The sequence below is a fragment of the Triticum aestivum genome, chromosome 2A (genome assembly GCF_018294505.1).
Source record: "Triticum aestivum cultivar Chinese Spring chromosome 2A, IWGSC CS RefSeq v2.1, whole genome shotgun sequence".
Lineage (NCBI taxonomy): Eukaryota > Viridiplantae > Streptophyta > Magnoliopsida > Poales > Poaceae > Triticum > Triticum aestivum.
In genome coordinates, this window is record NC_057797.1 from 90,237,581 (window position 1) to 90,249,803 (window position 12,223).

Consider the following 12,223-nt stretch of genomic DNA (forward strand, 5'->3'; position numbering starts at 1 on the left):
ATGTTACCTCCACTATCGCACTGAGCGGAAGGCATGTGATACCTTTCAACACAGGGTCGTTCTTATATACATCAGCTATATCACTGCCCATGAAGCCATACCTTGCTCCATCTCTGTCATATGCCAGTGACCACTTCTCCTTTGGTTTCAGACTGATCCAATCAGAGAACTTTGTTATCTTTCCTTTGGTGTCATCGGCATGATCTTCTTCCTTCCCATCCTTCACAGAATCATGTTGGTTACATTGGCTTTGTGCCTCAAGGTCTGCCACCTCATGCTTGACTGATTCCTGCTGCATTTTCCCACTAGCGCCACGTTCTTTCTCCGCCATATATGTGGACGTTAACTCGTCTAGCTCCTTCCAGATTTTACCAAACTTATGGCGTCGCTTCTGCTGGCAAAGTTTCTTGAACATCAGCAGCAGCTTCTTGTCGCCAAAATACGCAAAGAAGTTTTCAGCAAGGTCTTCCATGCACCACCGGCTTTCTGCTTTACGCCACTGTCGATATTCGTATTTCAGAAGGTCTTCCACAGCATCAATCAACTCCCTTTTGTAGTCGTGTATAATGCACACATCAGACTGATGCACCACTGCTCGCTCCAAATTCCTAAGAAACCACAACCAACTTTCCTTGGTCTCACCCTCAACGATAGCACATGCTACTGGAATGGAAAAATCATTAGCGTCCAATGCCACAGCAGTCAACAGCATCCCTTGATATTTCCCACATAGTGGTGTGCCCTAGATGCATATCACAGGGCGACAGGTACGGAAGGCCTGCAAGCACTGTCCAAATGCCCAAAACATACGCTGCAGGACTCGGAAACCCTTACACCCTGCAACCTCTTCATCCTTGATGTCTACAAAGCAACCAGGGTTCTTGCGTGCTATTTCCTTAAGCAACCTTGGGGCAAAGTTGTGTGAATCATAAAAGGTGCCGAATTCCCTCTCCAGAGCAAACTGTCTTGCCCTCCACGCCTCAGCGGGACTGATCTTCTCGCCTAAGGGTCCAGTGAGATAATGTACCAATTCCTTGGCTGTCATCGTCAGGTCATCCACAAGGTCACGGAAGGCGTAGCGACTACTTGCCAGGCACTCCGTCCCAGGCAGCACAACAGTGGCCAGTTGAGAGTAATCATCATGTACGGCTTTGAGCAAAATGGCGTAGTGCCTGACCTCAGAGGATTGCACATACAACATGAACTTCTGTGTCACATGTTTTTTTCTCTTCAATTTATTTGCAAAGGAACTCCAGCATTTGTCAGTACAAAACTCATTCATGCCCCACGGGTAGTCCTCCAAACAACAGTCCGGTTCGGAGGACTCTTCGTCGAAGAAATCAGTTTTGCGTTGCTTGAGGAACCCCTTGATATCGAGATCTTGTGTTTCTGGATGGAGCCGGAACAGCCTGAAGATCCAGAGCTGTAGATCCACCAATGACATGGACTGTGGCTGCAGCGGTAGCTCGCCGATTAAGTGAGCACATTTGTCTTCTAAATCGTTGCCACGCACGCGAGAAAACGGTGCTCTACATCCATAGTACACAGGCATCTGAATCGGCTCCTCGACCTACACCATCAAACAATGCCACAATACACATGGAAGAGATTCAGACGAATGAAACAACCAAGTAAGTACTGGGGACAAATTCAGACTAACTAAAGTATCACTATCAAGTGAGTTGATGGATGGGTACAGTGAACTACAGACCTGCGTCTTGCGAGGCTTGCTGACAGCCTTTGCCGTCGCCAGGGCCTTCCGCTTCCTCGCGCTCGCGGCGGTACCCTGCGAGATCAGAAGACGCAGGTCTTCAACAAAACGGGCGGCGGCGAATCAATCGAGTGGTACCCGGAGGGCGGCGAGGAGAGCGTACCGGCTGGGGGACGGGGAGCGCGTCGGGGCCGGCAAAGGAGGGGGCTTCAGCGGCATCGGCACCGACGCGTGCTTTGTCCATCGCCGGCTTCGTCGGAGCAGGGTTGCCACCGTCAGTGCCGAGGCCGGCGTGGGTTTCCATCTCTTTCTGTTCGCGCATTTGGGGAATGGGGAATGGGACGAGGGAGGGTTTTCCCTCCATTTTCTCGTGATGGGCCGCTCGTCCCATCACGGTTGTACCTGGGCTGTGAGAAGGCTCAGCATTTCCATTTGCTGTGGGCTCTCGTCCCCACTGAGAAAGAACTCTCCCAAAAAAGCTCGCAATATTCTCTCAAAAACAAAAGCTCACAATAAAACAGCAGACACCCCTAGAAGAAACAGTACAAGATGGAAACCATGTTACAGTGGAAACATGTACAAATTTGAAGCTGAAAATCATTTGGGTGGTATGAACAATAAAAAATTCAGCAATGAATAGTGACAAAAACTGCAACATTTTTTTGACCTAACTATTCATGGAAAACTTGTTTTTTTTTTATTTCTTGACTCCCAATAGATTTGACTATCAAAAATTTTAATGTATTTGGTAAAAAATAAATAAGTTTGACTTCTGACAAAACTGAAACTTCAATTAATTTGAAACGGAACGGGTTGAATGGAAGATCCTTACCGCCATAATATAATCGTATAATCCAAGACATCGATTTAACAGAAAATGGTGGATTTCCTAATACTAAAATATGTTATTTAACACCATATTTTCCTATCATTATCATGAATAGAAAATACCATCATCACCTAGCAAACACATCTCTTCCCGAGCACGGATACGACATGCCCCGGCGTTAAAACCTACTATTTATCTTTAGTTCTCGTGGGAAGTAATCACTGAGATTATCACCACCAGTAGCAACGGTCGTAGGGTGATCATAGCACGCCGTGAAAAAAAGGAATAGTTCAGCCGTCCAGGTCCATGTGCTTTCAGTCAAAATCTTTCCGGGCGAAGTGATTTTAATCATTTAATGGACATGGTTGTTGGCCTGTTCCAACTGAAGAATGGTTGATTGATTTTGTATATTCATTATTCACCAGTCTAATCAAGCAACTTAGCTAGTTCGATGAGGTTAGGAATAGGTGCCATAAACACCAAAAGAAAAACGTACACATAAGAAGAAGAACCGAGTTCAGAATGGTTCTCTGTTTGTAGATGTAAAGTTCAGAAAGATCTTGGAAATTGTTTCATCATCCAATACTCAGCATAAAAATGCAATAGAACTGCAGAAAAATGCATTATGATTCTTTATGGTCTGTTGTTTCGTCACTGAACACACAGCGGAAAAAATGCAGCAGGAAGTTACTTTCCTCCTGAGAAAAAAAAAACATGATGAATGATGAAGAACAGTAGCAAAGAATTGACCAACAATGCAACATCATCTCTGTGCATATCATTTATTTTCAATTTAATGATGAATAGGCAGTATTCATTCAGTTTCTCGCGGGAAAAGCCATAACATCATTATATTTGTTTTTGGAAAGACCAACTTAACACAGGTAAATGTGCTAACACAGCAAACTGAAAGCAGCATCTCAACACCTGATGGCAAATCTGTAGACTGGCTATTTAAAAAAAAATGTAGACTGGAACTCTGTACCGCATTTGCATATGGATTCAGAAAAATTGTTCACAATGCACAGATCTTGGCAACATTATTGCTTGCAGTGAAAAACATGTTTAAACAAGAAATGATGTCTTCTAGAATGATTTGGCATTCGAGCATGCAAGAGTTCCAACAAAATTATCAAACTGTAACCTACTGGAATAATAATAATAATAATAATAATAGAGGGGTTGATTTGCAGTCACCCATGGGCGTAGTAACCATATGCCTAAAATTCAGTTTTCATGCACTGCAAATAATACCAGAGGTTCAGAGTTTACATAGGATAAGCTCGACAGTGACTACTGCATATTTAGGGCCCAGAATATTAATAGCTTGATAGGTGATAACAGAAGTTTAAATCTCATTAGGTTCTTCAGTGCGTGTTGTCGTTCCTTGATTGTCTTCAGTTGATCCATTTCCAGTGTTGTGTTGTTGCTCTGACTCATCCGCAACAGTTTCTAGGCAGTCTGATGTTACAAAAACAGGAAGACCACACTCCAACATTTTGTCTGGGATCCAAGTTGTTGTGTTGCATTCAAATGGCGTGATATTTCTGTAACCCTGTGAGATCTTATATTCATCAAAATTTCCACTCCAGATACTACCTAGGTAGGCCAGGCTGTAGTATGGAGACATGTATGTAGCAGTGCTAACCCCAATCTGACAACAGACAGCGATGACATGAGTGCAGGGCCTGTGAAGCAGCTGTGGTTTGTTGCATGAACAGGTGGCACTTTCTTGTATTATGGATTCGCCAAACTTACTTATGCTTTCCGATTTCAGGTGAACAACCTCATTCTTCTGCCTCGATTGAACTGTAAAATTCCGAAACTGTTTCTCCTGGAAAACATTTCTGTTTTTGGTGTCTAGGCAAATCACGCGATGCATCTTGGATTTCTCCATTTTTGAATTCATGTCATCCTGGACCCGTTCAGGAAAGTTCATTGATGGGTTGCCAATTGCTTCATTTGCTGCAGCACTTGTGTTTTTGAAGTGCTCTACCAAGCGCAGAAATGTCACCTCCACTATCGCACTGAGCGGAAGGCATGTTATCCCTTTCAATACAGGGTCATTCTTGTATATATTTGATATATCAGCGCCCATGATGCCGTACCTAGCTCCCTTTGTGTCATGCACCAGTGACCACTTCTCCATTGGTTTCAGACGGATCCAGTCAGAAAACTTTGTTACCTTTCCTTCGTTTTCATTGGCATGATCTCCTTCCTCCTCAGAGTCCACTGAATCAGGTCGGTTGCATGGGCTTTGTGCCTCCAGGTCTGCCTCATCATGCTGGACTAACTCTTGCTGCATTTCCTCACTAGTACCACCTTCTCTCTCTGATGTATATTTTGTTGTCAACTCGTCGAGCTCCTTCCAGATTTTAACAAACTTATTTAGTCGCCTCTGCTGACAAAGTTTCTTGAACATCAACACCAGGTTCTTGTCACCAAAATATGCAAAGAAGTCTTCGGCAAGGTGTTCCATGCACCACCGGCTTTCTACTTTCCGCCATTGTCGTTGGTCGGAACTTAGAAAGTCCTCTATAGCATCGATCAACTCTCTTTTGTAGTCATGTAAAATGCAAACATCCGATGGATGCCTCACTGCTTGCTCCAAATTCCTAAGAAACCACATCCAGCTTTCCTCGGTCTCCCCCTCAACGACGGCACATGCTACTGGAATGGAGTAACCATTAGCATCTAATGCTATAGCAGTCAGCAACACCTCTTGGTATTTCCCGCATAGTGGTGTGCCTTTAATGCATAGCACAGGGCGACAATGATTGAAGGCCTGCACACACTGCCCAAAAGCCCAAAATATACGGTGGAGGACTCGAAAGTTGCTACATCCTGCAACCTCCGCATCCTTGATGTCTACAAAACCCCAAGGGGTTTTACATGTTATGTCCTTAAGTAACCTTGGGGCAAAGTTGTGTGAATCGTAAAATGTACCAAACTCCCGCTCCAGAGCCTTCTGTCTGGCCCTCCACGCCTCAGGGGGGTTCATCTGCTCGCCATAGTGTTCTGCGAGATAAGCTATAATTTCCTTAGGTGTCATTGACAGGTCTTCCACTAGGCGGAGGAAACGGAAGTTAGAAGTTGTCAGGCATTTCGTCCCAGGAAACACAACCCTTGCCAGCTGAGAGTAATCATCGTGCACGGCTTTGAGCAAAATACCATAGTGCTTGATCTCAGAGCATTCTGCATACAACATGAACTTTTGTGTCGCATTCCTTTTCCGCTTTAACTTATTGGCAAAGGCACTCCAGCACTTGTCAGTTTGAAAATAGCGTGTGTCCCACGGGCAGTACTCCATATACCAGCCAGGTTCGAAGTCGTCGAACAAGTCAGTTTTCCGTTGTTTGATGAACCCCTTAATAGAGAGATCTTGTGTTTCTGGATGGAGCCGGAACAGCTTAAAGATCCAGAGTTGCAGATCTACCAACGACATGGACTGCGGCTGCAGTGGTAGTTGGCCGATAACGTGTGCACAATCTTTTACTCCAGGAGAAATGTATGAAGAATCAACTAAATCATCGCCTTGCACGCCATAAAACTCTTTGGTTCGTCCATAGTATACAGGGATCTGAATGGGTTCTTGAGCCTACACCAAACAATGGCAGCACATAGATGGAACAAATTCAGTTTAGGCGAATCAAACAAGCAAGCAAGATTATTGCGGCGGCAGGTTATAAATGACTTATTTGGCACAGTACAGTACAGTGCGGTACAGTACAAACCTGCTGCTTCCGAGGCTTCCTCGCCGTGGCTGCCGGGGCCTTCCGCTTCCTCGCTCCGGCGGCGGCACCCTGCGAGCTCAGAAGTCAGAACACACAAACTTCAACAAAAGGGGCGGCGGGGAATGGATCGAGTGGCACGCCGAGGCGGAGTGCGGCGAGGAGAAGGTACCGGGTTGGAGGCGGGGGCGTCGGCGCCGGTATGGGAGGCGGAAGAGTCGGAGGCGTAGGCGTAGGGTTCCTCCGCCGTCTCCATGGACGGCTTCGAGTATCGGCGGCGGTTTCGAGCTTGGCAGTGGAAAGATTGGGAGGAGCTCTTTTTTTTTCAGAACGGAAGAGCTTTCCCTCCGTTTTCTGGCGGAGAGCAAGGGCCAGGCCTTGTTCAGCATGGGCCGCTGGCTCTAGCTTTCTTTTGCTTGGGCTCTGGGCTTTGCATTTCTTGAAGGCCCCCGTGCAGCACGCCAACGTTTTGCTGTCGTGTTATCCGGGACTGAGCTGGTGTTCAGATTCGGGAAAACGAAGTACAGAAAATGGAGAAGCTTCAACGCATACATTCCCCACGCAGGAATGACGTAATATTACCTGGTTCTAATGAATTAGCAGCATTTCTGCCAATTTCTCTGGAAAAAAAAGAGTCAATTACATCACAAGTGTCTAAACTTGACAAGAAATTTCACTTTTGGTGCTGAAACTTGTGGTGTACAGATATGTGGTGATAGAACTTGGCTTCGTGGTGCATATACGGTCCGAATCATGTTTGCATACGTACTGAGCGCTGATGAGGCGCGGGACCCTTTGTCAATGTCTGGAAGGCGCGGGTAGAGGCATGTGGCCTGTCTATTTGCGGCGAACCCCCTGGAAGTTTTATTTTTGACACGAAAAAGAACATGCGGCCGCATATTCCCCTCAGTTCCATCTCAACATCCTACTGGTAACATGCGCAGGGCTTGCACTAACAGATCTTTGGTTCGAATCCCGGTCGTCCCCCAATTGTTTGTGTATGCAGTTTTGGCAATAAAAAATCAGTTTCCTCACTATAAAATCAGAGAACAGCATAGGCATCAGTTTGTTCTGGAGATGTTATATACAGTTTTTGATAGCAAAATTTCAGTCAGTACAAATTCAGAAAATGCAATTTGTGTATGCAGTTTTTGACAGCAAAAAATCAGTTTTACTCAGTACAATTTCAGAGAAAGCATAAGCATAATTTTGTTCTGGAGATTGCACATACAGTTTTTGATAGCAAAACTTCAGAAAATGCATTTTTGTCAGTAACACAGGAAACAAAAAACATAAAAAAAATTGCTCACTATAAATTCAAGGCTGACAGCATCACACTTCATTTAGTGTGACACAGGAAACATCACACTTCATCTCTCTCATGCTATCATGGCAAGGCTATCAGCATCACACTTCATTTAGTGTGACACCGGAAACATCACACTTCATCTCTCTCATGCTATCATGGCAAGGCTATCAGCATCACACTTCATCTCTCTCATTCCTTCACTTAGTGTCCTTCCAGGCTGACACCAGTATACATCATGCTGCCCTATCTCTCTATCATAGCCTAGCTGCTTCACAAAGTCTTCAATCCACAGTATAGACCAAGTGTCACAATCACAATGATCAATCCAATCAACTTCATAGTCAATGTAGCTGTTGTTGTTGCCAATTCCACAGAAGAATCCTTTGTGATGAATTTCTATTGTGAAATGCCCATCAAAATCACCTACAATTCAGAGAATGCAAAAACATTCAGTTCACTGAGAAAATCTTCAGTTAACACTGCTTTAAATTGATAAGATTTTCACTTGGAAGTGCCAAATAGTAACAGCAAGCAAACATGTTCATTTAAGTAACAGCAAGCAAACTGCTGTACCCACATCCTACTATGGGAGTACGCATTGTTTACTACTGGATCTTCAATTAGTAAACATATTAACTGAAGATCCACTAGTAAACATGTTCATTTAAGTGTCACAAATTTCCTAACTTTCAAAAATGAACTGCTGTACCCACAACCACTGTCAAAATATTCAGTTAGCTACTGTCGAAAAACTCAGTTAGCTACTGTTGAAAAATTCAGAAATTCAGTTAGCTACTGTCGAAGCATTCAGTTAAGTATAGTTCATGAAAATTACAAACTTCTGTACCCACATCCAATATTTTCACAGGAGAAAACATGTTCTAACAATCTTCTACAACGGGTGGCTAATTTCTGAGGCATATCTCAATATTCACGTTCACAAAACAGAGCCCTTTTTAACCCAGGAGAAGCCATGTACAGAACCTGCACTATGGATGAATGTGAAGGGGGTCTGCTCGCGCCTTCCAGCTACTGACAAAGGGTCCCGCGCCTCGCTGGCGCGCCTCGTCAGTGCTAAGTACGTATGCAAACACGAATCTGACCGTATATGCACCACGAAGCCAAGTTATGTCATCACATATCTGTACGCCACTAGTTTCAGCACCAAAGTGAATTTTCTTGCCAAGTTTAGACACCTGTGGTGTAATTGACTCAAAAAAAAGCAGCAATAACATGAGGAGAAAATGACTCTATTTAAGAGGTTTCTGAAGACATCACCAGCAATAACATAAGGAGGAAATGTACGAAAATAAGGGATTGGACTTGGATTCAGAGAAATTGTTCAGCATGCTCATTTCTTTGCATCACCCTTGCTTGCAGAGAGGAACATATCTAAACAAGGTATGATGGGCAATTGAGCACGACAAAATCATCGAACTGTAACCAACTACAGTAGAAAAGAAATAAGAAACGAGTTATTTTGCAGTCTCCCATGGGCATAGTGACCACTAGAGATTCAGGGTTACATATGACAAACTTGATAGCAAACTCGATAGTCGCTTTCCACACAAAAATTCCACTCCAGGTCCCTTGGGTTACTGGGTAACTTTAACATGGTGGAATTTGTAATATTCAAATGGACATGAAAATTTCTTAGGGGGGCTGGATATGCAAGACTGCTATTGCACATAATTCGAATGAAAAGCTAACATGATCTGAGAAAAGCCAAACCTATTTGTCAAATAGCTGCAATATGATGCAACCTTTTTCACATACTTGAGAATTAGATTACATTATCTCAAACCAAAAAAAATCTTCTAACCAAGAACTGTTCCAAACATGGTTATGTGCTTTACCACTCAAACGAAGTATTGTGAGATGAATCCATTGCATCCGTGCTTCAGCACACACTTTTCCGACTAGAGCAGTAGAATGTTTTAATAAGTCATAGATGCATACAACAATCATATACACAGAAAGTTACTCGAATGCTCTGCACAAATTCAGGCCAACAACATTTTATTCATATCTGAAATCGATTACAGTGCGACTTGATAGTCGATACATTGAGGACTTGCTTAGCTCAAAGCTTCACCCACACATACACACAAGAGTTCACTAACCAATGTTACTCAGTCGGAAACTGCAACTTTAACTCACCAAGACGCCCAATGCCTAAGAATCCAGTTCAGCCAAGATTAATTTTACAGGAGAGTCAGCATAGTCTCCAGACGCTAGGCAGCTCACATGATTATGTGTGTATCGACAAGTTCAATTCTACTCCTTTTTCCTGCTACAAGCCGGGTAGCAAACGGGCGTTTTGGATTTTGCGGCGAGTGCGTCTTACGCTCTGTCTCGTGCCGGAATTGCAGTACATGAGTTTCCTTTTTAGGCTCATCTGCTTTACTTTGATTTATTGAAAATGCCCTTTATTTACTTAAACCCTTAACTTAGGACCAGGTGTGGATGTAGTGTAACTATGCCGTACACATCTTAACAAGATTTTTGCTGCCTAGCTAGATGGAGACTCTGCTGACACTCTAGTAAAATTACTAATGACTGAACGGGATTCAAAGAACACTAGAAATCTTGGTAAGCAAGTGCAGAACCTAGAGATGCAAAGATTAAATGAAACTTATGTGTGCATGGTTTAGGAAGCAACTAAAAGACCAGGGAAGGCGTAATACCACTGGACGCAGCCAAGGAATTGGTTGCTTCCTTGGTGCTGTGGATTTGCATCGCTTCAGCAAAGTCCCGTCGACGAGCCATCTCGAGGAGGTGAGCTTGATAACGCCATGCTTGCTGTCGTGCTTGGAGCAGCTCCTCAGGGGACTTGGTCACGTCGGAGTAATGGATCCACGGGTCGTTGAACTGCACGGTGTTCGCCATCTGCTCCACCTTTCGCCGGGCCTCCGCTCGGCTGCGCTCGATGTCGCGCCGACGGCTGGCCTCTTCTTCGGAGGCAGAGCGAGCCTTGTCGAGGCGAGCCATGGTGAGGCGAGCGTTCACGATCAGTTCGCGCATGCTGATCTGCGGCTTCGGTTGCACACTGGGCGCAGCAGCAGTGGCAGGCAGTGGTGTAGAGCCGACGATAGAGCAAGCCTTGGAAGCGACCTGACGAGAGACCTTCTTCACAGGCGCAGCAGCAGTGGCAGGCAGGCAGAGTGGAGCCTTGGAAGCCGGGCGCTTGCGGTGGTGGCAAGCGGACTCCTCGTCTTCAGCCATCTGGCGCCCACGGGCACGGATCGCGCACCGGACGTCCCCGGGGTCAGCACCAGCAGCGGCCGGCAAGGTGGTGGCAGTATCAGAGGCATCGAAGGAGCCGGGCATCGCCGGCGCATGGCTGCGTTCTCCGTGGTTGACACACCAGACACGGACGGGATCAACACGGGCCGCCTTGGCAGGAGCAGCGACATCAGATGCGGCCGTGGCGGCGTGGTGATGGGGACGCCCTCCATGGTCGACGCCGTAGCGGCGGAGTTCTTGGGCGGCTGCGGCGGCCTCCTTGGCGAGGCCGTCTTCCTCGAGGCGGCGCTGGAAGTCGGCGTCCCAGCGGGCCAGGGACTCCCGGGACTCACCGGTGGCCTTGGCAAGGCTGTGCTTGGTCCAGTACTGGAGCACCCTCTCGAGGGCGCGCGAGGACACCCGCGTCTCTAGCGGGAGGGCTTGGGCGGCGGCCGGGCGATAGTCCCACGCCGGAGCGACGAGCACCTTGCCGTCGGAGCTACGGAGCTGGAGCACCTTCGCCGCCATCGATGGCGTGTCCTGGATTGGATCTGGGGATCGGGGAGGGAGGCGAGCGAATCGAGTTGGAGCCGCTGCCCCCACCGCAAGCGCTTTTATTCATCGGAGAGCTCCTGGTTCTTGCCGGAATCGGATTACCAGCTGTCGCCAGTCGCCGGCTGAACTGGAAATGAACTCGAACTCGAATTCACAGGGGGCAGTGTACCCGAGCTCCGCGGCGCTAGCCATGGAGATCTTCAGGTGGCGCGCTCGCTGATTTCCCAGAGATCCCCGAACCGCAGCTCCCCCCGGCGCGAGGAAGACGGCTGCATCCCTCCGTCCGCTGTCGCGCCCCGCGCCGCCTCATCCCTCCGTCAGCCGGCGCGCCCACACGCGGGGCTCTGTTCCTCTGCTCCTTTCTTGGCTCCGGCCTCTCGGGCTCTGCTGCTGCCGAGGGCATTTTCTTTACATTATCAAGACTTCTATTCCTCAAATGATCAACATATCGTTTTACAAGTGCTTGGGAAATAAAGACGGGCATAGAATCACGAAAAATGCCTGCAGCTATCGAGCTCCAGTGCTCTTGGTATTTGAATTTTTTTTAAAAACACACTTCGGATGCTTAAAAAGTCTTAAAACAAATACGTGAATATGTACACATGTTCCTAAGGCCTGGTAAAAATCTGGAAAGAAATACATTGTATTTTAGGAAATACAAAAAAATTGACAGAAATAACACCCTTTTTCTCCTATATACTGTCAGAAATTTGTTTCTTTCTATAGCGCAAAACAAAACGTGATTTGTACCAAAACTTTCCACGGGTATTCAAAATGTATATATATATCCTCAAAAAAATCACATTTTTTGAAACTTCCAAAACATGAATTTCAAATTGTTCAAATATAGAGAGCACTGGAGC

At 46.0% G+C, this 12,223-nt stretch overlaps 2 protein-coding genes across 2 annotated transcripts; both read right to left on the reverse strand.

Moving 5' to 3' along the window:
* Nucleotides 1-742: 742 nt before the first annotated feature.
* Nucleotides 743-2,038, reverse strand: LOC123184876 (uncharacterized). The gene is made up of 3 exons (XM_044596922.1): nucleotides 1,875-2,038; nucleotides 1,712-1,786; nucleotides 743-1,570 (listed from the first exon to the last, which is right to left on the reverse strand). The coding sequence occupies exons 1-3, from the start codon at nucleotides 2,031-2,033 to the stop codon at nucleotides 743-745; spliced, it is 1,062 nt and encodes a 353-aa protein (XP_044452857.1). The 5' UTR covers nucleotides 2,034-2,038.
* Nucleotides 2,039-3,757: 1,719 nt separating this feature from the next.
* LOC123187730 (uncharacterized) lies at nucleotides 3,758-6,604 on the reverse strand. Its single transcript, XM_044599656.1, has 3 exons — nucleotides 6,444-6,604; nucleotides 6,275-6,343; nucleotides 3,758-6,138 (listed from the first exon to the last, which is right to left on the reverse strand). Exons 1-3 carry the CDS (start codon nucleotides 6,525-6,527, stop codon nucleotides 3,889-3,891), a joined length of 2,403 nt encoding a protein of 800 aa, XP_044455591.1. The 5' UTR covers nucleotides 6,528-6,604; the 3' UTR covers nucleotides 3,758-3,888.
* Nucleotides 6,605-12,223: the final 5,619 nt, after the last annotated feature.